The 27,101-nt window shown below is 49.1% G+C and overlaps 2 protein-coding genes and 1 long non-coding RNA gene across 5 annotated transcripts in view; 1 reads left to right on the forward strand and 2 right to left on the reverse strand.

Moving 5' to 3' along the window:
- Nucleotides 1–27,101, reverse strand: part of CDCA8 (cell division cycle associated 8) — a 282,601-nt gene that overhangs the window by 11,717 nt on the left and 243,783 nt on the right. Inside the window, exons 1-2 of one of the 2 annotated variants that reach the window (XM_074934618.1) lie at nt 2,024–2,143; nt 752–864 (exon numbers count right to left, since the gene is read on the reverse strand). In XM_074934618.1, the coding sequence (XP_074790719.1) occupies nt 752–848 (97 nt within the window). In that variant the 5' untranslated portion in view covers nt 849–864; nt 2,024–2,143. Of the gene's footprint in view, nt 1–751; nt 866–2,023; nt 2,144–27,101 lie in introns of those variants that run through there. The other variant, XM_074934619.1, reaches the window with a different exon arrangement.
- Nucleotides 2,070–6,400, forward strand: AIRIM (AFG2 interacting ribosome maturation factor). 2 transcript variants are annotated; one of them, XM_074934621.1, is made up of 5 exons: nt 2,070–2,199; nt 2,907–3,200; nt 4,038–4,217; nt 4,751–4,869; nt 5,828–6,400. In XM_074934621.1, exons 2-5 carry the CDS (start codon nt 2,929–2,931, stop codon nt 5,863–5,865), a joined length of 609 nt encoding a protein of 202 aa, XP_074790722.1. In that variant the 5' UTR covers nt 2,070–2,199; nt 2,907–2,928; the 3' UTR covers nt 5,866–6,400. The 2 variants fall into 2 exon arrangements, with proteins under 2 accessions (XP_074790722.1, XP_074790721.1); XM_074934620.1 differs by lacking the exon at nt 2,070–2,199 and adding an exon at nt 2,208–2,296 and having other exon boundaries at nt 5,828–6,395.
- The window catches only part of LOC141974687 (uncharacterized), a 28,478-nt gene continuing 23,788 nt past the window's right edge, over nt 22,412–27,101 (reverse strand). The window contains exon 3 of the long non-coding RNA XR_012635797.1: nt 22,412–22,536. This is a non-coding gene — a long non-coding RNA (uncharacterized LOC141974687). The remainder of the gene's footprint in view (nt 22,537–27,101) is intronic.

Raw genomic sequence — 27,101 nt, forward strand, 5'->3', positions numbered from 1 at the left:
ATAATCATGTTACAATATGTTAGGATTGGTTAGTTAAATTTCAGGAAAATGATTGGTTAAGGTATAGCTAAGCAGAACTCAAGTTTTACTATATAGTCTGCAGTCAATCAGGAAGTTAGGGGGTAGGGGGAAATGGGAACAGGGAATGGGGGTGGGGAAATTAGAATCATGTTTGGCTAAAGGGCATGAATGGGAACAGGGACACAGGTGTAAGGCTCTGTGGTGTCAGAGCTGGGAAGGGGGACACTAAGGAAGGAAACTGGAATCATGCTTGCTGGAAGATCACCCCAATAAACATTGAATTGTTTGCACCTTTGGACTTCGGTTATTGTTGCTCTCTGTTCATGCGAGAAGGATCAGGGAAGTAATTGGGTGAAGGAATAAGCCCCCGTAACAACCATGACCTCTAAAAAGAGTTCCTATTTTAGTTTAATTCCTAGAAGACCTGCATCAACATTGCAGCATACTCATCGCAACTAGCCCCCTGGATAGAAGCCTCAGGAAAGGTCAAGGATTGCATAAGCATCAAGAATTAAACCATCTTCTCCAATCCCTCAAAGTCATCCTTCTGGATCAAAGCTACAGTTTGTGCTGTATCTGTCCTGCCTGTACAGGACTTCAGTGTCCTGAGGTGTCAGTTTCCAGGGTTGTTAAGACAATAACTTTAACCAGCATTAAATTAACCTGGAAAACAAGTCAGGACCCTGAAGCCTTTGTAGAAAACAAGTTTATGAATGAGTGCAAAGGTTACCTTCACGATCAAAGTCCTTTAAAAACGCAGCAAGCTTTTTCTTTTTCACATTGTTTTTGCTGGTTCCATTGGCTGTTTTCTTCCTGGATGGTGCCATGGTGTCGGATGGAGCTCTGCAGCAGAACAGAAACAGCCAGTTGGGTTCATACAAGAAGGGAACACTTGGCCAGTCAGAGACAAGAGGCCCTAGTCTTCGGGGAGGCTGGGAGCTACTGCTGCTCTATCCCTATTGAAAACCAGGGCTCCTGGGACTATTGCAAGCCACAGCAGAGAGCCAGCATTGGTGCCCCACACAGGGGAGTGGTTCCCCAGGACCAGGACCAGACGCACCACTGGTGGCCTGGGGCTGAACGCCTGGCAGGGGCTTGTCTGAACATAGGGCAGCTCCTGATCAGCTCCAGCGGTGGGGGCTCTGGGCCGGTGAAGGTAAACAGGCCCACAGCGAAGTGAGGACGGGACAGAACCAGCCCGGGCCTGTCCCAGTCCGCATCACCTCTCTCTGGACTAGACAAAGCCGGCTGGGAACCACCTGCCCAGCACCCGGCCAGGGCAGGGGTTTTCAACCCTGCGGTCCTGGTGACCCCCCGCTTTTCACACAGTCGCCTCGGAGTGTGACTCCTTCTGAATTAAGATGGAGGGATCGTTTCACTGGGGCATGGAGCTGGCAGCTCGCCACCCCTGTGCGGGGGAAGGCTGGGGCGAGGGACAACGACTGGGGAGCGAAAACGTGACAGAAGGGAGAAGGGGGGTTCTGCACGTCCCCCCGCGAGCGGCCCCCCCGCCCCAACAGCCCCCCTGCCTCCCGAGCGGCCCCCCCCGTCCCAACAGCCCCCCCTGCCTCCCGAGCGGCCCCCCCACCCCCTGAGCGGCCCCCCCGCCCCAACATCCCCCCGAGCGGCCCCCCCCGCCCCAACAGCCCCCCGAGCGGGGCCCTCCGCCCCAACAGCCCCCCCTGCCTCCCGAGCGGCCCCCCCCGCCCCAACATCCCCCCGAGCAGCCCCCCCCGCCCCAACAGCCCCCCTGCCTCCCGAGCGGCCCCCCCGCCCCAACAGCCCCCCGAGCGGCCCCCCCCACCCCAACAGCGGCCCCAACAGCCCCCCCTGCCCCCCGAGCGGCCCCCCCGCCCCAACAGCCCCCCCTGCCCCCCGAGCGGCCCCCCCGCCCCAACAGCCCCCCCTGCCTCCCGAGCGGCCCCCCCACCCCAACAGCCCAACAGCCCCCCTGCCCCCCCCGAGCGGCCCCCTCCGCCCCAACAGCCCCCCCCCCGCTCACCGGCTCGCTCCTGGCGTCCCCAACGCGCGCGCGAGCCCCAACAACTACATTCAAACCCGACCGCCCAATCAGCGACGCGGCGGGACGGCGCCCACACGCGCACGCGCTCCCGCCGCCAATGGAAAACGGAGCACGAGAGAGAACTACAGTTCCCAGCATGCCTCGGGGGCAGGCAGGTAGGTGACTTCCGCTTCGCGCGAGCGCCCGTCGCTGGGGCAGCCGGTCTCACTTCCGGTCTGAGGGGAGCTGGCAAGTGCACTTCCCAGGGCTCAGGTAAGGGAGGGCCCTGGGGTTCGCCTGGCCCTCCCCGCCCCCCTCTCGGGGCCCTGCTCCCCTCCCCCCCCGGCCCCGCATCGAGACCCCCCCCCGGGGCCCTGCTCCCCTCCCCCACTGGCCTCGGATGGAGACCCGCCCCCCCCCCCGGTCCTGCTCCCCTCTCCCATTGGCCCCCCGTGGAGACACCCCCCTCCCCCACTGGCCTCGCATGGAGACACCCCCCTCGCCCCCCGTGGCCCTGCTACCCTCCCCTGGGTCCTGCTCCCCATCCCCATTGGCCCCTGCATAAAGACCCTCCCTCTCTTTCCTCCAGCTCTGTCAGGGCTCTCCCCTCAAATATGTTCACCCCCATAAGCAGCAGTCCACCCCGAATCCCCCCCCCCTTTCCCATTTCTAAAGCAAACTCTTGTCTAGGAGCTGCCTGAGCTCCTGGAGGCCTGCGCTCCTCAGCCAGTGGCGCTGGTCTGTGGAGGGGGATGGTGAGTGTGGACAGTGGCTGCTTACTGGAAGGCGGTGGGGACCCTCAGCCCTAGGGTCTCTGTACCTGTGTGTGCATATTGCAGGTTTCTGTGTGGTGCCCATCACCAGAGCCTCTCTCTTCCTGCAGCTCTGGGTCTGCCTATAAGAAGATGTCAGAGAGCCCAGCCATCCTGGTCCTTCATCAGTCCCTGCAAAAGTGCTTCCAGGCCATACAGCAGCAGCAAGAGGCTTGGCAGACGGCGCTGACGGACTGTAAGCCTCTCCTGAGCTCCCTCAGCAATCTGGCGGAGCAGATGCAGGCCTGCCAGAAGGTCACATTTGCACATACACCACTGCGAGGCTTCCCGGATCTGGAAGAGCAGTTAAAATATAAGCAACGCTGTGCAGCAGAGACTCTGCTGGAAGAGCTGGTGGGCAAAGTGTAAGAGGCTGTTGTGTCAGGTTGTGAGCACTATGAAAGCCTGGGCAAACATGCTGAGAGAGATGGGATTCCCCTTCTGGCCTGTTTGCAGGATTCACATCTGAAGGAGAGGAGATAATGTCAACCTAAGCATCACGTTTCTGTCTGGAAGTGTTGTACCTATTGTTCTAACAATATGTAAAATCATAACAACTGAAAGTGAGCAAAAAATTGTCCCCTGCCTTTCAATTTGTTTACTTTGACTTTACATGGTGGGCCAGATTCTCAACTGGTGTCAATCAGTGTAGCCCCATTGAGTTCTGTTGGACCTTTGTTGATTTACAATAGCAAAGAATCTGGCCGAGTGTTGTCAAATATTCATTTTCACCCTTTGTCCTCATTTTGTGTCAGTCTTTCTCACAGAGTCTTGGAAGTGTGTGTGTTTGTGTGGGATGAGCATTTTAAAAAAGGAGAAATATATAATTGTAAAACCACAAGAATTATCAGGGGTCTCAGCCATGTGTAATACTTAATAGTTTAGAGGTGTTAATAGTACTCATTAGATTTCAAATTACAATGTCTCTTTAAATTATGTGATTTGTTCAGCCTCTCAGCAGCATGCTCTATACGATCAGTTATACAGTCACATAGGCTTGCCTTTTCCTTGCATGAATTCCCTAGTTCCAGTTCAGGTTACTGCATATTGTTGAACTCACCAAACTGTCACTGTAGGGGGAAGCACTTTTTTTGTTTAAAGCAAGTACTGAGACTTGTCCATGTAATTCATTTTGGGGTACAAAGTGAGTGAGGCCACCCTTTGGAAAAAACAGCCCTGAGTATGACTCTCTGTTTTCACAGAGCTGACTTGCAGAAAGTGCGGGATGTAGTTAGTGGCTACGTGGGCACTGTTTTCCAACTCTATGAGCAGCATGCGGATGTGCTAGGTTTTGAAGCTTCTGTGCAGCGTACTGCTCTTATCCCCTCGCTGGCAGACATGTTGGAATGGCTGCACAATATTGAGAGATATTACCGACATGTGTATCCTTTGCTAGAAAAGCTCAAAGTTCGTAGCTCAAACAGGTCAAGGAGGTTGTTGTCTTGATTCATGTCAACAGAACTGGATTTGGCTTTCTTTATTTGTGAGTTGTCATCAGCTGGTGACCAGTAAGGTCACAATAAAACCTCACCAAACATCTTGATGGACAGCTCTGGCAAATTGCTCCTGCCTCCACCTTCAGGAGTCAGTCTCCTGGCCCTGCTGTTTGGCCAAGGGAAATGAGATGAATAGGGAACATTTTTAGTAAGTGAATTTCTCAAAGAATCTAGAAAATACAGTCCATAGAGGGCGAAGAAGCTTAGATACTTGGGGTGACTATCGTTAGTGTGTTTTGACAAGGAACAACAAATCGAGCTCTTTCAGCATGTCCTGGTGGGAGGGGGAGTTGGACTGCAGGACTACAATGGGTCCCTACTCTCTCTCTTGAGCTCATAACTTCCTAAGAAGTCAGCTTGCTTGTGTTTCCTTCTCACCTCCCACCGGCCCCGTATTTCAATCCTTACCTTCCAGAAAGATACCTGGAGAGTAAATTCTTCCTTCTCCAAATCAGATATGAGAACTTGCCAGACATGCAAACCCTGCCACAGTCCTGGGAGAGGATTTTGGAGAACAATAGCCGAAACATGGTTCAAGGTATTTTCATAAAACTCTTAAACATCTTAATGTGAGCTTAGTGCTGTTGAAAGGGGCTGGTGTGGCCCTAGAGACTGAAAGCCACTGTTTATCACCTGAACCTGTACTGTATTGGGTTTGTTTAGTCTGGACAAGGGAAGACTGAGGGGGGGACATAACAGTTTTCAAGAACGTAAAAGGTTGTTACAAAGAGGAGGGAGAAATTTTTTTTCTTAACCTCTTAAGGACAGGACAAGAAGCAATGGGCTTAAATTGCAGCAAGGGAGGTTTAGGTTGGACATTAGGAAAAACTTCCTAACTGTCGGGGTGGTTAAGCACTGGAATAAATTGCCTAAGGAGGTTGTAGAATCTCCATCATTGGAGACTTTTAAGAGCAGGTTAGACAAACACCTGTTAGGGGTGGTCTAGAGCAGTGTTTCTCAAGCTATCTGATGTGGGGGACTGGCAATTTTTTTTTCCAATGTGCGTGCAGACCGGCAGCCGATGGCTCGCGGACAAGCACCGGTCCATGGACCAGCACTTTGAATAGCACTGGTCTAGATAATACTTAGTCCTGCCTTGTGTGCAGGGGACTGGACGAGATGCCCTCTCGAAGTCCCTTCCAGTCCTATGATTCCATGCAGCCACAACGTCTATCAATTAGTGCTACCATTGCAGTATTGGTTGTATGGACGCTTGTCCTCTGGGAACTGGACTGAGACCCACTGAACGATCACTATCTGTTAACAACTTGAAGTCACTGCACACCTGGACTTGACTGGAAATGGGACCTTTGAATAGAGGCAAAAGGTTCAGTATCCCATTTAACAGTCCTAAGATATTGAATTGTTGGTGGGTTATTCCCCGTTGGTCCTTGGTAATAAGTGGGGAAGTTCTCTGTGTGTGTGTGTGTGTGTATTATGACAAAAATAACACTTAGTGCAACATTAATGTCTTCTGTTTTTTCCTCCCAACTTAGACACTCTTCTGAAGGTCTCCTTTCTGGAGACTCTGTGAAGAGCTCTATTACTAACCAGCTTGCAGAGAGAAAACACCAGAGGATTTGTGTGGAATGATTAGTTTTGGGTGCCTGGGATAATACCTTGTTCAGGATACCCATGAAGAAGCTGGATTTGCTGAATGAGCTAGCCCAGTGCAGGGGTTTCCCTTGCTCTCTGCTATGAGCTAAGTGGTGTGTTAAAAGTCAAACAAGCCTGGCACGCAATGCGAGTGGCTCTGCTGCTTCCTTGGCTTATGAAAGTGGACTTGATGTAGCAGCTGAAACAGTGGCTTGGCTCATAAACTGAAGACAAGGGGAAAATGACAGATGTGGAATTTCTTCTTCAGCTCAGGGAGAGCTGCCAGCAGCAGCACTCGTGGACTTTTTGTCTGCTAAAGGAAATATATTTTTTTAATAAAAAATGTCTCTGTCTGTGGTTAATGGCACACTGCAGTTCTACCCCAGGTAGCTAACTAAATGTTAGAGCAAAAACTTCCACTTAAAAATATTCCTTGTGTGATACCTACTGTCATTACATGTAACACTAAAGATTGCTACAGCATGAAGTCTAAAGAGAAACTTCTGATTGCTGACAAATGCACAAAAGAAGCCATCTGTCTGTTCAGTTTCCTTGTTTCCTTTTTTCACTTGTGTGGGCCTTCACCCAGAAAGGCTAAAGAAAAACCTGTTTTCAAAAAGTGATTATGAAGCTGAAATAGTGGCAGGTGCCGCTGTAGTTGTGGAAACTACATTTAGTATTTTCTGAATTTACTAGATTTCAAATTGCTGGCTCCAAGTAGAACAGATAATAGATACAAGTCCTTAAGTAAAGAATTCTAGCTCACTTCTCTAGCAAGGGCTGGCATTTTACTGCTGCTCTCTGTCCCATGAGGTAAAGTGATTAATATTTAAAAGTAAGATACTTCTCCATTACAGGGCAGATAGTGATAAGCAATTCAAATTGGCTTTATACCCCAGCCAGGCAGTTGTAAGACAAGCTTCCTGTCAGTGCTGTTCTGAGCGAGCTTCCCCTGATTTTAGCACTTGCCTTTGGTGGGGTGCAGGCTCCTTACGTGTAGAACCTTGGGCTTCTGCAGGGTAGAGACCATCCAGTATGCTGTGCTGAATTGTGCTTCTGGGCCTCCCACCAATGTTACCGAGAGCTGTGGGCAATGTGAATCCATTTAGCTGTAGTCTGATGGTTTTGGAATGTAGTCTTTACTGAGAACACCAAAGTCATTTCACTTAAGACCTAAAGATGGACTTGACCTCCGTCCTGGAGGTGAAAGGTGAGGGCTTGTCCATGCTATGCGCACCAGTGGTGAAAATAAAATGGCCAAGCATCCTATTATGAAAAGTTTAACATAGTTTCATCTTCCTCCTCAAGGGGGTGGTATTGCAGTTCTGCTAATCAATAGTTTTGCTGGGAATGGTGCAGGAACAGGAAGGGCTTTGCACTATGTAAAAGGGAGAAAGTTGACTATTGTGGCATTGCTTACAACCCCACCAGGAAGGTGCTGGTAAGAAAGTGCTGCCCTTTGCTATACAGCTCTCCCTTTTCCTTCTGGGTGGGTTGATGTGATGGAGATTTTGAAAGCAGTATGTAGAACAATGTCCTCCATGCTAAAAGTATCACACCCTTTTGCTTGTGGCAGGTGCTGTCCCCTGGGGCTGAGGCAGCATGTGCTGAATAGGGAATGGGAGATTTAATTCTACACCTTTCTAAAAGCACATGGCACAGGCTACTGAGAGACTTGTTCCCTGTGTTTCTCTGTGCAGCCTAGAAAATAAGGGTGGGTACCTTAAGCACCACTGAAAGCATTGCCAAGAGATGTACGAAGGAGGGGGCTTTCTCCCCAAAATGTGCATGCTTGGTCCTCACCACGTACTGGTGACAAGACACTCAGATGGCAGAATAGACTCCAAACTATTAAGACTTAATCTATAGCTCATCCCAACCCACCTCCAATTGCAGCCTGACAGCTTGAGCGAAGAGATGAGCCTTATCGTGTGCTGGGGGGAGTGAATTCCAAACCCAAGAGCCCTCGGCTCTGCCGCAAACCACCTCCCCTACCATGAGCCTGTAAGTCATTAACCAAACATCACGCTCAATGGTATTGAAGGCTGCAGACAGCTGTAAACATACCAGGTAGGACAGGCACCTGTCCTCTGGCCACATTGCCTGGGGAGATCAGCAATGACCCAAACTAGGACAGTCACTGGGCCTAGGCTGACACCAGATGGATTTCGCTTTAAAGACCTATTCAGTGAGAGATGTAGCTCTTTGTTTCCTGGCTCCAGACACTGTGCAGTTAATAGGAATTATACCTGCTAAAGGGAGACAGAGAAACACCTCTTTGTGCTTTGCTTTTAGAATGAAATGACTCAAGCCCAAGGAGCCATTTGGCCACATGAGGGCACTGCTAGACCTGCCTAGGGAGGGGAGCATATTATCAGCTGTGTGCTTCTGGGAGCACGAATGCCTCCTGTCTGCTGACAGCGTTGGCCTTAGGGATTTTTATTTTATCTGCACTTTTAATTGGAATGGAAGATAAAAAGAACTGTCTCCCTGCCTTGGCTGTGTCTCAAGTCTGCCCAGCCTAGTCCCTCCTCTGCTAATACAAAGCCCACATTAGATGCCAGGGAACCCCTTGGGTACACCTGCAGTGTACATGCCCTCTCAGCAGTCAGAGGGACACTCGCAGGGGTGTCTAGCCAGGGGGCAGTGCTCCCATACAGGGTCCATCTGACTGGTCCCCATCCCTGCCGTGCGTGTGATTAAGAGTTAAGGCAAAGGTGCTCAATGCATCTCTCACATAACAAAGCATTTGTGCCCAGCAACAGCAGGGGTATTGATTGGCCATGCAGCACCCTGTATCCCTCTGAGCTGGACTGAGGGAGGTCACATGGCAACTTCTGCACTGGCACAGGAGAGGCCAGCAGTCCTGCTTGTGCAGTAGCAGCCTTGTGAGTTACAACACTTCTTGTTTTTGGCCTATTGCAATTGGTGAGAGATGCCTGGCTGGTTTCCTGGTGAAGACCATGCCGCTTTCCCCCTCTGTACCAGGGGAAGCAGCTCGGAGGGAGATAAGACTCTTGACTCTGCCTTGTCACATGCTTGGTTTAGAGATTGCACCCCAGAGGCTCTGTCCTCCTTCAAGAGATGGACTTCGACTTCCAGGGTTGGTGGCCTCTATCCCTGTCAAGGGGCATTTATTACAGTAATGCTCCCTTCTGTGCACATTAATGGTAGATTGGCTAAAGGGTGGGCTCAGACCAGCTTGAATTCCATGTGCATGTGAATTCATAGAATCATAGACTTTAAGGTCAGAAGGGACCATTATGATCATCTAGTCTGACCTCCTGCACAACGCAGGCCACAGAATCTCACCCACCCACTCCTATAACAAACCCCTAACCTAAGTCTGAGCTACTGAAGTCCTCAAATCGTGGTTTAAAGAATTCGAGGTGCAGAGAATCCTCCAGCAAGTGACCTGTGCCCCACGTGGCAGAGGAAGGCGAAAAACCCCCAGGGCCTCTGAATTCTGTGGATTCCCTGCAAAAACTTCACACAGGAATGTGACTGTGCAATGAGTCAAGGTGCAAATATCCCAGAGCCTTGCACTGAGTCATCTCCCTCTAAAGGAAGTGCGATAAGACCTCTTCCTCCTCCTCCGGCAGGGTTTTAAGCTAAAGCAGATGATGTTGTGAAGATGTTAGTTTGGGAGATCAGTCTTGAAGAGCATGGCTTCCTGAGGGTCACAGGTGCCACAGAACTCTGTCGGAGGAATGCTCCACCCTGCAGGTGGAGCACTCTTTCCCCTAGAGAGAGGCTCTTTTCTAACAGCCTGCCCACCACTAACCAAAACCCACCACTTGCTCACTTCTGTGGCCTGTATCAATGGCTTCTCGCTTTTAGTGCTTCTCTACAACTGGCACAGACAGGGCTGCAGCACAGTGGCAGCCCATTAATGAGGCTGGTGAACGTTTCCCTGTGTACCTCGCTGGGTGGCAGCTTCTTGTGTTTCTATTCATCTTACCTCCCCCCCCCCCCCCCCACATTCCCACTCCCACTCCACACCCAGCCTCTGAAATTCAGCACCTGGGATTCACCTCATCCAGGTTCCACTGAAATCCTGCCTGCTTCTCCTGGGCTTAAGGGGCAAGCTGTGGCAGGTGAAAGGGGAGGACTGAGGCTGGTCTGTGGGCTTGTGGGGTTCTGGTGTCCGAGTGTTACAGCTGCACCCGGTGGCTCTCTCTAGCGTTAGAGCTTCAGCGGTGTTCCCTGTGATGGTCACACTGCACCATGTAAGGGCAGCAGCATCTGGCCCACAGCCTTTGCTTTAGCAATCAAATTGCAGTTCTGCCCCCTAGAAAAACCACTGACAAACTCCGGTACCCCACCCCTGACTGGCGTTTGTTTTGCTCCGGTGTTGTGGTATGACTGGTCCGGGGCGGGGGGTGACATGAGGCTCCCAGGCTGTAGAAATCACTCTGCACATTATCTGCATATAGCAACTCCTTGGCCAAGAAAGTGTTATTAATGCTGGCTGGGTGCATGTTATTAAAACGGAGAAGGTGTTTATGGGTGACAGCCATGGGATGTGAAAGCCATCACACAGCAGGCCGAAGAAAGCCCATAAAACATGTAAGCTTGATGCCAGTATGCTGATGAGATGTGTCAGCATCAGTTGCTTGTATTACCAGACTTCTGCTTCCTTCTGCACACACTCCAACTGTGTCTGAAGCGGGAGCTTAGAAGCAGTCTCTTCTCCTGGCTGGTTCAGGCAGGTGTACAACAGGGAGGGACGAGGGCCTAAGTTGCAGCATATACTCTGAAGCAAGGTGTGATCACCCTGACACACCTGAGAACTGTCTTGGGTTTCCCCACCACCTCCCAAAAGCTACTTGTTCCCAAAGCATTTTATAGAGTAACGAGCTACGTCCTGGCAGCACAAGCCCTGTGCAGGTGTACGGACCTACAGGTCTGCAATAGCTTGTTCACTGCTTCAAACCCAAAGCAATTGGGGGGAGGAGGCAGTGATGTGACCACGGACACCTGGATTATCTCTTGGGATCTTTAATTTCTATGTGGGCGAGGGGACTTCAGTTTGAGATCCCTTCCAAAGGCCAGTACTTTGTAGGACGGGCTCATCCAGACCCATTCCATCAGGGCTGTATCCCTCAGTGACCTTCATTCCCCATTTCTGAAGCAGCATCAGTGAAGACAAAGCAAAACATGAAACCTGCCCCAAATCCAGGGAGTTTAGGAGCCAGCTCTTGCAGGAAGAGGGACGAGGCTAATGGAAAACATGCCAGGTCCCACTGCAAATGCTGATGATCAGTTCTTGAAATATCATTTAGCAACATGGGCTGACCCCCTCCTGGTTTTTGAGGGATGGAATCTGAGAGGGCTGGCAGCCCCACCTGACGAAGAACATCTTTGTGGGCTCATTCTCAGCACGCAGGGCAGGATGCTGGCAAAGACAATGATCAGACATTGACTTCCGTTGAGATGGAGGTTGAGGTATCTGCCTTGGCCCCAGAAATCTCAGGTGACAATAGATCATGATGTTCCCAGAGCCAGGCAGCCTGTGTACTGCATGGATCACTACCTGTAGCTCTGAGTCCGGAAACCTCCACTCTGACCACTCTGAAGCACAGCTTCATAAAGGAGGAATGGAGCTGGAGACCTGGCACAAGCCAGTATGAACTTGCCTTATGTTCTCAGCCAGTCAAGAGCCAGGGGTCTGTGCTGTGTGTGGTGCACGATGGCATAATCTTTTGTCCTTTTCAGCTGAGGCTGCTGATGGGCAGTTAGGCTGAGCTTTTCAAAGCTGGGTGCCACATTTCCATTCAGATGAATGGGAATGGGTATCCACTTCCTGCAAGACGTGTTGTGAATCATCTCCCCCTGACAGCACGTAGGGACACTGGAATGGGACCCTGCTATTGGTGACATTTGCCTCTGTCCAATGTGGTGTCATACCTTGAGATCCGAGAGACTGCCTAGAGCCGGGCTGTACCTGCGTATCGTGGGGATTAGCTGAATCTGCACGGACATATTAAAACAACATGGGGTGGGATCTTCAGAAGTGCTTGGCCTTTGCCTTACCCTTCTCCCACTGCAGCCCATGGGAGTTTCACCAAACACCCAGTGGGAGCAGAATTAGGCCAATGCAAACTTTTGAAAATTCTACTCAGATTAAATTAATTGAGCTTCACAAGAGCTCTGGGAGACCATTAAGGGCTAGAGAGAGTTTACTTCTCCCACCCCTGGGATGTAACCTGCACATCGTAGTTTAGGACAGGAAGTGAAGGCTGTCTTGTCGAACTGAAACTGTAGGGAGGCAGAATATAATGGAGTTGGAATTTGACTAGGACTGTTGAGGGCTCATTAATCAGGGAGCCGTTTTCAATGCATAACAACAGCAACTTTATTGAAGCTCTAAAGTTCTGGACAATGTTCCATAGCCATCAGAAAGCATTCTGAACTATCCACACCCAGAGATATGTCTGTCTGTTATGCAGAACTTTATACAGAAAGCCTTAATTTAAAACACTTATTTCTAGCTCTCATGGTTACGGAGAAATGCTTGAAAACATGACCCAAATGTAACCTGGTGGCTCAGAAGCCAGAAGGCAAACAAATCAAAAATAACCAATTTTATTTTTAGTCGAATGATTTTTTAGTTAGCGTCATGATGTTTGCGGAGCCATTCTTCTGGATTGAGTTAACTAATAATCAGTGAACCAGGGCTGGCCACGCTGCTCTACTTTTGAAGAATACCATGAGAGCTTGATGGGTCAGAAGTGGCCGTGACCCCGCTCAGACTCCAAATGGGGTGATGCTGAGTGCCCCTGCATTTTGGAGGTGATTAGTTCATTGTGCTGTAACACTCACAGTTGACAGGACATTCCTTTGAGGGCATTTGTCTGCAGTTCCCTGCGAAGGCCAAGGCCCAGATGCATCTTCACATCAGAGTACTCTAACTGAACGCAACTGTGGGCTGAGATGAATTTCGGGAACTGTACCTTACAGCTCAGACAGCCTGCCAAGAGCCCCAGCTGTTAACAAGAATGTCTTTCCTCACATGTGTTAATTCCTTTTAAGCCAGGATCCATCAGAGGATCTCTGCAGGGCAGGGGGCTTCCCACACTGAAGCTGTGAATTCAGGACATCAGTAGTTTGCATTGTGGAGGAGAAGGTGGTTTCTACAGAATGATACACATTTCTCAACACTCAGCTTTGCTTTTGAAAAGTGTGGGAGGAGGATTGGGAATGGTCCTTTGGACAGAGTCTTAGCTGCATCTGAAAATAGTTAATCAGTCAGCATCCCCTGTAGCACCAGACAGATCCCCATGACCCAGAGCGTGCTATGGGGCAATGAGTGTCCCACTGCAGTGGGCATCTCTATGCTACAAGCAGTACTGCAGCTAGGCCGGTGTCGCGTCGACACTTGGTGTGCGATGGAAGGGGTTCCTCTGTTGTTGTAGAAAACCCACCCTCTGGAGAAGCGGCAGTGAGGTCGGCAGAAGAACTCCTTTGACCTAGCAGTGTCTGTAGTGTGGGTTAGGTCAACCTGCAAAATTGTTCACAGCCCTGAGCTAGGTTGAGCTAACTCTTAAGTGTAGACCAGGTCAAAATCTTGTTCTTTCACAGCTCTTCCTCTGGAATGTCCCATTACATGTTGTCACACGCCCTGTCTCCAGGCCGTGCCTCAGTTTCCCCTCTGGCTATATAAATCAGTCCTGAGGCAAACTTTAATTGAAAAACTTTTGTGTGTGTGTGTGTGTGTGTGTGTGCGGGGGGGGGGGGGGGGCGTGAGCTAACAGGTGCTGCCAGGAGCACCCGATTGCTCCCAGGGGTATTCCACAGGTCGTCATGGGCCAGTTAGGCCCTGATCCTTCCTGAGGAATGACATTGCACTGAAGATGCCATTTTGAAGAGCATGCCACTGGGACAGCACACGCTTCAAAATGGCATCCCCCATGCAATAGCAGACAAAGCCCCTCAGTACGGGACGGGGACAAACCACCCCAAAAGAGGACTGTCCAGTTTAAACTGGATGAATGGCTGGCTGGCCCGTCTGTCTGATCTCATCACTGCAGCATCTGAGAACCTAGCCTGGGCCTCAAGAACAGAAGTTCTGTTCCTCCTGCCAGGCAATGAGGAATCTCCTGAGTGGTGTTCAGTCACCACTCAGTGCCTGAGGCACTTGCAAGAGTTCTGCTTTATTCTGTACGCGGTTCCAACTGGCTGGGCAGAACAATAATAAAATCTTCCCAGAGCCCCACCCAGCCTCTCTGTCTGGGGAGGTGCAGCTCCTAATACCACATTCTGTAGCTCTCTGGGGACCCTCATCCTGGGGGCTGAAGATTCAGAGTTCTAATCTCCATAGGAGCCTCACAGTCCATGTGACTAATTCACCCTGAGTAAATACATCTAGATGTAAATGAAAGTGAATCTGAGCTCTTTTACTTGTCGAGGAAGTTCCTTTAGAGAGTATGCTGGGCAGCGCTCTGTCTTTCAGGAATGCAATAAAGCAAGATTAGCAGCTGGAGCTACGCTGTTAAAATAGAGTACAAAGTCCATGCTTTGATTTTCAGCTCTGCCCCCCTCTGATTTAATGTGAAAATAGTTACTTTCCATTTGCAGGAAAAGCACAAAGTAATAAATCAGTTCCGAAAATTAAAAAGCCACAAAGCGTTTATAGAAACAGCTGACTTTTATCAGCTAGTTTGCATTTCATATAAGTAACATTTAGTACGGACGTTGCAGTGAGCTTATAATGTGATTATAGTGAGACTGCTCTGCATAGCTTTGCTTGAAACATGGGGGATTTGCTAAGGTTAATTTTGACTTTCAGTGCATTTTCCTCGGTTCTTTCTTCTGGTCTTAGAGTGGTAGCTGTGTTAGTCTGTATCAGCAAAAACAACGACAAGGCCTTGTGGCACCTCAGAGACTAACAAATTTATTTGAGCAAAAGCTTTCGTGGGCTAGAACCCACTTTAAATTTGTTAGTCTCTAAGATGCCACAAGGACTCCTCGTTGTTTTTTCTTTTGGTCTTGCCACCATCAGAGCAAATTTAGGGACTACTGAGCAGTATGCCCTCGGAAACCTGCCAGATGGTAATAACGTTGTGTCTGAGACGTGCCCTTGAGCGTACGTATGTCTAAAAGCTGCATTGAACTCCCACTGACGTGACAGTGACCCCAGGCTTGCCAGCTAAATGAATGTGCTGGATGAATCAGATTGAAAGAAATAGCAACCAAACAAGAAACTTTGCACCAAATTTACGCCTGTCTGTCTGTCTACCTTAGGTTGCAGGCATTAAATGCAAGTTTAAGCTAAGCACTACAAAAGCCCATTGAAATAGACGCTTCTCTTGCCTAAGGTTCAGAGAGTTACATTTCCTTGGTTTTTTTCTTTTTCTAAATCCTTCTTGTGGGTAGAGGCACCTGCAAAGAGGGGAGTTTTTGCACTGGGCTTTGAAAATGGACAAAGTAGGTCTCGTTCCAACTTCCCCCTTTGAAAAGCTGCCCCATAGTCTAGCACCTAGAACTGAGAATGCCCCAAAATGTTCCTAAGCATTTTTAATGTCTGCTTCCTTGGTGAATGAACCTGTCTGGGTGGGTCCCAGATGGAGAGGTGCTTTCTGAAGTAGTCTGGACTCATCCACCATGGAGATGGGCACAGTATAAGATCTTTAATAGATAGTCCACAGAGGGCTTTGACACTTAGGACCAGAATCTTAGATCCAGAAGCAAACTGGGAGCCAGAGGAGGGCCCAGGACACTGGTGGCTAGTCCACCTCCAGAGTTGTGTAGCAGGGCTGCTAGGTCCTCAGCTGAGAGGAACAGGCCCAGACTCCCAGCCCGTAGATGAGGTGGATAAAGATGCTTGTCTTTTTTTTTTTAATAGAAGGCTTTCGTTGGTGAACAGTCTGTATTGAACAGCCTCTCCCAGTGCCTTGCCTTGCTCTGGCCTGCAGAATGCCACTTCATTCTGGCCCATGCCCACATTTCAAATACCAGGCTCCTGACCTTGTAACTCTGATGACTGTCTTCTCTCCTTTTCAAAGGATTTTGTGGATGAAATCATCACATCCCTTTGATATCAGGCCTGGGGCTTTGCTGGCCTCTGCATGAGCAGGACTTCAGCCCTGGACTTGCATCTCACTAATATCTCTCGACAAAGCGCATGCACGAGAGCACTCAGGCTCAGTCCAATGCAGATTTCTGTTCCCTTGAGCGTTGTCTTTGCATATAATTAAATCTGATGTGGCTGCAGTGCAGCTGTGCCTTATTGACCCACCAATACCTTGGCAAGTTGGCGTGAAGCCGGCAACCGGGGAAGCAGGGAGGATGCAAGTGAGAACAATTTGACATTTAGTGTTTGACTTTTTAAAAGAAGAATGTTTTCTGACAAGGGGGATTCAGATGAGTTTACTCTGCTCTGCAGACTTATTCATATGATCAAGTTCCCAAGAACTTTGCCCTCATGGCATGCTGGGACTAGTGGTCTGAAAAAAGTGTGTGTGGGGTCTATCATAATCTGGGAGCAGCAGTTTTGGTAATCCAAGTGCTTATAGTGCACCCATCAGTGACTTGCTCAATTTTTATTTTTTTCCCCAGGTCTGTGACCCCTTGTGACTCCCTCTACCTTTAAGCATTGGCACCTGGCATTGGCCCCTGTCGGAAGACAGGATTCTGGGCTAGATGGACCTTTGGTCTGACCCAGTGTGGCCATTCTTATGTTCTTATGCTGGGACTAAAACACACAGGTGTCTAGCCCCAGACTCAGAACTCCAGACTTCACCAATTCGATGGAAAGCAATAGAATCATAGAATCCTAGAATATCAGGGTTGGAAGGGACCTCAGGAGGTCATCTAGTCCAACCCCCTGCTCAAAGCAGGACCAATCCCCAACTAAATCATCCCAGCCAGGGCTTTGTCAAGCCTGATCTTAAAAATATCTAAGGAAGGAGATTCCACCACCTCCCTAGGTAACGCATTCCAGTGTTTCACCACCCTCCTAGTGAAAAAGTTTTTCCTAATATCCAACCTAAACCTCCCGCACTGCAACTTGAGACCATTACTCCTTGTTCTGTCATCACCTACCACTGAGAACACTGAGTACTTTCTGGGCTCCTTACCAGTGATGAAACCCTGGGTTTAAAGTAGATTTGAAATCTGAATTTATCACAATGCCGTTTAGCCATATAGGAAATCGCAAAGGGATTTGGAATTTGAATTTCAGTTTAACGTTTAATTAGGGACAGAAATGTGTGATAAAAAGCTCCAGGAGCCATTTAGTTCCATAAGCCTCCATGGCTTTCACACTTCCTCTCTCAGACTTTCATCTTGGCCTCAAACAGAATTTCTTTGTGATTGCAGGCTGCTTCAGGGGCTTCTTAAGTTTTATCCACTCAGAAATAAAACACCTCCCCTGCCCCTGTACATGAACAAGTTCAGTCTCTCTCATTCCTACCCTTTGCCTGGCTTCACTCTAATGTTTCTTTAGTGTTTTTGACTTTATTACAGCATTTGTCCTGTTGATTCATTGCTGAGTCCCAAGGAGAGGGAAGGCTCTTAATCCTATAGATGGGAGTTGAATAGGAGCACATGTAAATGGGAAGCAAGATTTTGTTCTTCTGAGCTAACGGGAGGCTCCTGCGGAGTAGAGAATTAGGTCATGCCAACAGGGGAATCCATGGAACAAAAGGTTTTCTGGGCTGGTATGCTCCATCCAGCCCAATCTGGTCAACCCAGCCAACCACATCCAGTCCATCCTGTCCCTGCTACAGTACCAGGACAGCTAGGATGGACTGTTCTGCAGCCTCGCACAGCCAGCCCAGCCAGACTCAGCATATGTACTCCAGCCTAACTCACCTCCTCTGCCAGCTCTGGGGAGGTTTTATCATAATCCACCTTCCCGCTTTTCCCCTAGGCCCTTCCACTTCCCTCTCTCCTTCTGTAGAAACAAGTCTACAGTAGGTGTCTCTTGAACTCATTAGAACTCCTTGTCCCGGTTGCCTTCCCTCTAATCTATTCCAGATGTCTAGGACCCTTTATGTTTAGGAGTTCTGCCCTCGTTCCCGATTTATTCTTGGTTTCCTAACTCTTAAATTTAGCTCCCTTTGTTTTCAAACCTTCTCACCAGTTTGAGGAAAACCAATTATATTTCCAAACCTAAGTCAGATGAGAAGTCTGACATCTGCCTTGTATAAGGCTTTGAAAACTACCAACAATCAACATTTTAGAAAGAGCATAGTCTTCCACAGTGCCCAAATTGGAGATGGCAATTAGAATAATCATCATTCACAAATAGCCTAATAGTTTGCCCTGTTCTAGCCCATTTCATTCACGACTCTGACAGCGCTTTAGAGGAGAGCTCTGCTTATATTCTCCTCTGCTCTGTGTAGCATGTCTTCACGCCACCCTCTTCTGGTACCATGACAAACCTGCAGAGCACCAAAGGAGACTGGCTGAGGGAATTCATCAGGTCTCCCGACCCCTCTGATCAGAGCAATGACCTCCCACCTCTGACAATAACAGCCATGGGATGAGGCAGCTGCCTCTCTCTGCACTGCCCTTTCGTGTTACCTGTGACTCCATGACTCATTCATGTCTGCCTGTTCCCAGCTGAGGTTTGCGTGACCAAAAACACTTCTCATGCACTCCGCTGGTGCTTGCACCTTTTCCAGTTTTGCTTAGTGCCCTTCCAGTTTTAACCCTTCCTTGGATAATTTTGTTGCATCCACCACTTTCATATTCCCTGGAATTTTACATACTTCTCTCATGTCCCCTTCCTTGTGCCTAGCAAATGCAAAGTGTGGTGGTGGAGTGGGGATGGGGAGGATTGAACAGACTGAGATCGGAGCCAAGCCTAGAAATATTTGATGGGTGTCAAGCGTTAGGGATGGGAAGAAATGTTCAGAAAGGAATAACTGGCAGTGACAGGATCAAAATGAGCAGAGGACAATTTAGGCTATTAGGGAAAAAAAAATCCTAGCAAGTATGTGGCTTAGATTTTGGAAGAGGCTCTCAGAAGAAGCTGAAAGAGCTGTACCCTGGCGTTATGGGAGCATGGGTCACACAGGCTCTCGGGAATGTCAGTAGGAACTGGCCTGGCCTGGCTGGGAACAGGATGGATTATTCCACTGGGCATTTCCCATTTGAATGTCGGCAGCAATTACCCCATAGCTCCTAGTTATGCCACAAGAATAAAAGTTGTTTATTGGCTCAGAACAAAGTGACCTCACAATCCAAACCTTGTTAAACCGGGCAAGGTTCCCCTTCATTTATCTAAGATGCTTAAAGAGACCCCATTACTGCAGCATTTGAGCACTTCACAATGTTTAATGTATTATTCTGGCAGCAGCCCTGTGCAGCGGGGCAATGCAATCATTTCCCTTGTCCAGATGGGGAAGTGAAGCACAGAGAGGTGAAGTGACTTGTGCAGGGTCATCCAGGGAGTCTGTGGCAGAGCCAGGAATTGAATCAGGGTCCCAAGCCAGTGTTCCTAACCACTGACCAGTCCTTCGTCTTCAGCTGGCTAGGAAATGTCCAACATGAGAAAGTTCACCTTGGATGTTGTGTGTGTGATGCCATGGACTAGGGCAGCAGTTCTCAAACTGTGGGTCAGGACCCCAAAGTGGGTTGCAACCCCATTTTAATGGGGTCACCAGGGCTGGCTTAGACTTGCTGTGGCTCTTGGCTGAAGCCTGAGCCGCACCGCCCAGGGCCAAAGCTGAAGCCTTAGGGCTTCAGCCCTGGGTTGCGGGGCTCAGGTTACAGGCCCCCTGGCTGGGGCTGAAGCCTTTGGGCTTTGGCTTTGACCCCTTCCCCACCCAGGGCAGTGGGGCTTGGGCTTTGGCTTCCCCACCCAGGGCAGTGGGAATCAGGCGGACTCAGGCTTCGGTCTCCCCTCCTGGGGTCGTGTAGTAATTTTTTTTTGTCAGAAGGGGGTCGCAGTGCAATGAAATTTGAGAACCCCTGGACGAGGGTAACTCACAGTGGTTTACCTTTAATTGCTTCTTTATGGTACCCTCCGAGACAGGCTGGGCTGGAGTATTTGCCCTGAGTTACCTGTGCAAGTGGAAAAGAAGCCGTTCTGCTCCTGAGAGGTGACCATCTTGTGGCTGTTTGCCTTGAAGAGGGGTTTGTGCTTTATGAATTTGTCCATGAGTCAGACGTCAAAAATGAGTGTGAGGAGAGGCGAGAGAGAGAATGAGTCTGGAAAAGAAAAATGGATTTGAAGTGATTCTGAATCCCTGACAGGAGCGAAAAGCCCAACTGTCTGTGGCAGCCAGAGCTGGCATGATATCCCAGACACAGACAAAATGTCCTGCTAACAAGGGATTAGTGAATAATCCAGCATTCCCATTTGCATTAGTCACATCTCTGCTGCAGTCATGTCAGGAAAAGGCAAATCTTAGGGCATGCGGAGTCCTCAGTTAAGGCAAAGAGGGACCAGAGAGCCTGAGTTTGTCAGGACAATCCTTATTTCTCGTAGTAGTGCACTGGCTAAGAGTCGCAATGGTGGATAGACCTGCCTGGAGGTGCCTGCACAGGACACTGCTATTGGTCTAAGCACTAAAGAGTCAATGATTTGGAGAAAACCCAAACATGCTAGTGGAATAACCCAGAGCCCCTTGAGCTGGACGCTGTTCCACCAAGTCTAAAAGGCTTTTTGGTTGAGTTTAACAAGATTAGTCTATAAGCCTTTGAGATGTCAGTTTGCTGGCAGGTTTGCATTCAGTAGTTTCTGCATTGCCAGGGAATGCAATTGCTCATTTCATTGGCTTGCTTTGATTTCACTAAATCAGACTGTTTCTTTGCTTCCCAATTAGCCCCTTCTGCTCAGCAGTAACAAGCTGAAGAGAGAAGAGTCTGGGGAAGGGGTGCAAAACATTCAACATCCTGGGAGGAGAGTTCCCTGCCTTCCCCCTTCTTTGGGCCAATGGAGATTCCGCGCCAAGAAAGAGAACAGCTAAGCTGTAACAATGTGCCAGGGTGACAGATGTCTGTGGGTTCCAAACCCCCTCCCCCTTCTCTCTGCAGCTCCGGAATAAATTCAAACAGCAACCACTGATTGCACCATCTCCCGGGACACCTTTGTGCTGCTGATGCTCAGAAAGTTCACATCCTCCTGACCCCGGAGCCGCCACTGACATTACTGAGGCTACTAGTGAAAAAACATGTCACTACAGAGGCCAGGCCCACTTCGGACCCTGCAATGGGGAAATAAAAACTCCAAGCAGACGCCGGGTCTGATTCCAGGGGTGTGGGGCATTCGGGACTCCAGCTGGAGTCCATAGGAGGTGGCACCTTTCCCACCTGTGAGTCTACAGACGGGAACGGGGGAACAGGTGGGATTTCCAGCCTCCTGCAGTCAGGCCACGAGTGAAAGTGTAAAACACTCCCACACAAATGGACGACGAAAGACACTCGTCAGTGGCTTAACCGTCCTGTCACGAGCGTGTCACGATTTGGAGCTTGGCTGTCGCAAGTTGCTGAACTGGCTCTGATCAAAATCTGTCTTGACTTTTCTGTCTAATCTTGCTAGGTATTTATACCTGACTCCTCACCATGAGATCTGAGCTCCTACTAGAACTGGCCCAAACCCGAGCCAGGCCTCTTTCAGGCTGGAAAAATTCAGCTAACTTCTGTGTGGGTTAATTTACAACCGTCCTCCACGGTGGAGCTTCTGGTCTTCCCCATTTCTGCCGGAAGGGGAAACGCTATGGAAGAATCTGTTCTCATTTGTATCAGCTCTGGCCAGCGTCCCCAAGAGCTGAATCTTTCGGTGTGTCTCTGAAGCCAGCTGTAGGGTCTTTTGATGTTAGCTTAGTTTTTCCGAGTGTCACTAGTGCCTTGTGAGGTTCTGGTCCTAAACAAAGCACTGTGTGACAACCAGTGAGGAGGTTATGTAGGCCACTGCTTCAAACTGCAAAGAAACCACTCACAAGGAGGTGCTGTTCCGGGTGACTTCTCCTGGTGCAGAGATTATTTCATTGGCTTTTGTTATACATAGCTGAGAAATGCAATGGTGCCGCTTGAATGACAATTGTTAAACAAAAAGCTTGGGCCCTACGTTGGTTTAGTGCATGATTTGCATCTCTAATCAGAAGGGACGATGGGAATAAACACATGCCATCGGAGGTGCTTTATTTACCATTGGAGGAGTTGTGTCGCTGGGGAGGAATCTCTTGGAGAGATGCAGTAAATTCCAGTCAGTCAGGTAGGAATTGCATTAGCTACCTGTGAAGCATTTTCCTTTATCAGCTGAGCTACAGAAATCACACAGAGCAATGTGTGTAACACTAAGGGGAGGGCAGTGACTAAGGGGATAGCTGGAGGTTCTGAATATTGCTACTTGCAATCTGAGCAGCCATTTCCAGTTTTTGCAGGGCAGTGAAGGGTGTGGTGTGCAGAGGGTTTTTTACAAATCAGACGGAAGCTGTTTGTGCATCTCAGATTCATTTTAGGATGTGTGCCAAAAGAACAAAAGACAGCTTTGGCCTTACAAATAACATAGTCTGCGTCAAACCCTTGGTCGCAATTTAGAGCCTAAAACTGGCAGTCAGACGTTCTCGTGCAACTTTCTCTGAGGATTGTGAGTGTGACTGACTGAATGAATTCCTTACCCCTGCTGAGGTGTGAGTGATGTCATCAGCTCCTGCAAAAGAAAGAGCATCCCCAGTTCAGGTTCTGGGTTGTGTCTGACCCAGCTGCAATCTGAAATGGATTAAGCTGAGCTATATGAATTTTATAAGCAGTAACACAAAACCAATGTACACATTAGGCTGATACGAAGCAGAAGATGAGTTGGTATTTGTCTTAGAGGGAAATGCATGGTAATGAAATGGAAACATCAGGTTTTGCTCATAACCCCGTCATGTAGAAAATATTTAATAGAATTATCCCGGGGAGGAGATTTATTGAAGGACAATTTATTAAAGACGAATGGAATCTTTTAAAATATGTCTCATTTAGGGCAGAGGTCTGCATGCCTCAGAGGGCTGGTAACTAGAGATTGCGCCTTGGCCCCTACAGGTCACTAATCCAGAGTGCTAGAGATGGTAAGAAGCTTTGCTGTGCTAGGACAAGTATCCATGTCAAAACCCCCCCGCCCACCATGCACAAAAGGCTCAGTCCTGCAAGATGCTGAGCACTAGGACCCAAACCAGCAAAGCATTTACATACGTGCTTAACTGCAGGCACACCACTGACTGTAATGGGACCACTCACATGCTTAAAGCTCAGTGTGTGCTCACGCACTTTGCTGGACTGGGGCTCAGCAGAGTGTCCCCGGGTGGAATGGGGCTGCGGAGAGGGAGCACGGGATCTCTGCAGGGTGCTCTCTGTGGAGCTGCCTGGTAACCCGGTTAGAGGGAACAGGTGATTACAGTCGCTGGCTGAGTGGGGCTGGCTGCAGAGGGAGCACAGAACCGCTGGGGTCTAGAGGCTGCACTGATTCTTCTCTCTGCTCTTTATTTGCTTTGGATCCCAGCCTCTCTCCTGCACTCAGCCACCGGGCTCTGGCTACCAGCCCTGGGACTCGGTGTCTAGGTCTAGTGGCAGGGCCGTCAGTGGAGAAATACCCAAAATGGAAGGTCCGTGACAGCCCGACGTTCCTCTTTCTGGACAGGGTGAGGGTGGGGGGTTATTTACCTCCTTCTAGCAGAGCTGTTTGGAGGGTGTTTTCTGGGTTAGTGTGGCTGTCGCCATTTGGGCCCCAGGATATTAGAGAGACTCAGTGGGGGAGGGACTGGCCCAAGAAAAGATGTTACCACACCCATTTGCCTTGGTAAGCGTTGTACGTACATAGGGGCAGGTCGAACGGGGCGTATTTAAAAGACACTGTAGCAGGGTGGCCACTTAGCGAGCGCCCCCCTCATGGCCGGGGGTTGCTTGACAGGCACCCTGCCCTGTTTAGCCCCCTCTTGGAAGCTCCTTAGGCACTCCAGACACTGCTGTGGCTCCCAGCACCCCTTTCTGGGGATGGATTAGTATCACAGAACCTTCACACAGACTGCAGAGTCCTTCGTCTCAGACTAACCCAAACACTCCTCAATGGGTCACACGTCAAGAGTTCAGACTTGGCTCTGTTTCTTCAGCCACATCCAGACCTCTTTCTCTGTCTGCCAACTCCATCTGAAGCCACCAGTTCCGGACCCTTTCTGGCTGGAGTGCAGCCCTCTGGCCCTCATTATGCCTCCTGTTAGTATCTTCTAAGCTTCTCTCAACCACACCCTCCTGCAGCTCTTCTGTTTGGATGCTCTGATTCCCCTCAGGTGGGGCTCCTCTTCTCCTTAGGGCTAGCATTAGCCCCAGGCTCTCCAGCCCAAGGGCCAGCTGCCCTGTCACAGAGACAAATCAATGAAATATAAAAGCCGGGAGATGCAATTAGACACCCCTCTCCCCTAGGAGTCCCTAAGATACCGGAGACATTTCACAGTCCTGTGAAATCATAAGGCCCAGAGTGTTCCCTCAGCAGCTGCTAAAGGGTAATTCGCAGTATAAAGATGTATGGCGATATTTACCCATCGAGGTGTGCCCGCTCTTAAAGTGTGACTGTAGCACTTCAGCGTAGATACTGCCTACACCGACGGGAGGGGCTCTCCCACTGCCCCAGGCGATGCACCTCCCTGGGAGTCGGTAGCTAAACTGATGGAAGAATTCGTCTGTTCACCTCACACTGTCTACACAGGGGTTATGCTGGAATAGCTACATCCCGCAGAGTCACACCCCGAGAGATGTAGCGAGACAGATGTAAGTTCCTAGTGTAGACCAGGCCAGAATTTAACCATATTGGACCAAATTCTGCCTTTATTTACCCCCATGCAACCGCCCTGATTTCTGCAGTGTTGCATTGGTGCACCTGAAAGCAGAATTTGGTGCCTTAATTCAGGCCGACATGTTCAAAAGTCACTGGTGACTGGGGTGCCTCTGCTTTTGTGAACTCAGTTGAAGGTATCTTTAAGGGTAGATGCTTTTCAGAGGGTGGATGCTCAGTACTTTTTGAAAATTAGGCTCCTTTGAGACAGCTTAGCTTGGACATCCAAAGCCACCAGCCACTATTGAAAATTTGAGTCACTGTCTTTTCATTTTCTGACTTATTGATCCTGAGCTGCAGGGCAATTGGTTAACAACTGCTGTTAAAGTCACATCTGCAGGTAATTTCTCTGTTCAGCTGGAATGGAACAGCGTTCATTCAATTAATTAGAAAAATACATGCTGCCTTTCTGAAATCTATCTGAAGAGGTCATGTCATACCCATAAGACTCTGTTTATTGTACTTTACATATGAAATTATACGTCTGGTACAATAATGTTATTTGTAATAAATAGTAGGTAAGTTTGCATGGTCATTAGAAGCATACATTTAGTTGGTTGCATGTAGGAGAACTTGCTGGCTAAATTTAGTTTGAAATTTGCAACCATTTAAGTTGAATAAACATCCTTTTGTGTTCCATCCAGCTTTTAATAAATCCGCCAAATCATTTGTAGGGGACAGAACATAAATCCTGCCACTGTTTTCTCTGCTGTGCTATCACCAGTACCTGTTATTTGCAAAACTGCTTGTTCCCTTTCCAAGCCTCACCCAGGTCAGCAGTTCAGATGCTGAAAAAGAGCTGAAGAATGCTGTAGATTCCTGATGAGTGCAAAGCGTCTCTCAAACGTGAAAGGCCTCGTGCCCTTTGTCACCACTGAACCTGCTGGGCTGTACGGCAAATCAATAAGTTAGAGGGAAATGCACTCCCCTATGAGAGCCATGCCCAGGGCTACAGAGGAGAACAAAGTAGATGGGCCTTTGAAAAAGGTATTTGTACTGCAGGGCATGCTGACAGATGGCCACTTACTGCATTTTGCCCAAGTGTCTGGAGCTGTCGTGCAGCAGATGAGGGAGGCAAGTCCTCATCCTGCCTTTAGGAAGATCACTTAGGTCATTGGTACAGGAGCCAAATCCCTGGGAAATGCTGCTCTGAATTGTACAGTGTCACAGAGACAAGGGTCACCCAGCTAAGGTGACTGTGGTGGCATGAAAGGCGGCACTTCTAAAGGAAAACTCTTCTACGGGGGAGCGTCAGACATCTGGCCGTGCTCATATCCCAGTCAAAGGACAAGAAGTGGGCAGTTTCTGACTTTGGCCTCATCTGAGAGCATCAGTGTCAGGAGACAGACAAATAAGTCAACAGTAGGAGATTTGAAGGCAAGAGAAGAAAAGTTCTACCCCTTGAAAATGCCCTTCCCTTCATATTACATATTGCTCCAGAGACCTCGGTAAAGTGAGGGTTCTACCTACATCACCATGACCCTAGCTGGGCTCTGCTGCAGATCATCTCCTCTCTGTGGCACTGGAAACACTAAGCCAAAGACTAGTCCATGATCTTAACTGGAGTGAGGATTCATACCACTGTGTCTTGGACAACGTCCTGCAGAGATTGATTCATAAGTGTCTCGTGTCTCCAATCAATTAGCTTCTGTGGCACTTTGAGGCTGCCGTCTCCCTGCTCTAAATGGGAACAATAGCCCCCTGAGCTCTACAAGTGGAGACACAAAGAGTGTCTCTGTCTTGTTCTGTGTTTCATAGAATCATAGACTTTAAGGTCAGAAGGACCATTATGATCGTCTAGTCTGACCTCCTCACAACGCAGGCCACAGAATCTCACCCACCCACTCCTGTAACAAACCCCTGACCTATGTCTCAGCTATTGAAGTCCTCAAATCGTGGTTTAAAGACTTCAAGGTGCAGAGAATCCTCCAGCAAGTGACCTGTGCCCCGTTCTGCAGAGGAAGGCAAAAAACCCCCAGGGCCTCTGCCAATCTGCCCTGGAGGAAAATTCCTTCCAGACCCCAGATATGGCGATCAGCTAAACCCTGAGCATGTGGGCAAGCCTCACCAGCCAGACAGCCAGGAACGAATTCTCTGTAGTAACTCAGATCCCACCCCATCACAGGCCACTGGGCATATTTAATAGTCAAATAGTCAAAGATCAATTAGTTGCCAAAATTAGGCTATCCCATCATAACATCCCCTCCATAAACTTATCAAGCTTAGTCTTAAAGCCAGATATGTTTTTTGCCCCCACTACTCCCCTCGGAAGGCTGTTCCAGAACTTCACTCCTCTGATGGTTAGAAACCTTCGTCTAATTTCAAGTCTAAACTTCCCGATGGCCAGTTTATATCCATTTGTTCTTGTGTCCACATTGGTACTGAGCTTAAATAATTCCTCTCTC

The sequence above is a fragment of the Natator depressus genome, chromosome 19 (genome assembly GCF_965152275.1).
Source record: "Natator depressus isolate rNatDep1 chromosome 19, rNatDep2.hap1, whole genome shotgun sequence".
NCBI classification, from domain to species: Eukaryota; Metazoa; Chordata; order Testudines; family Cheloniidae; genus Natator; species Natator depressus.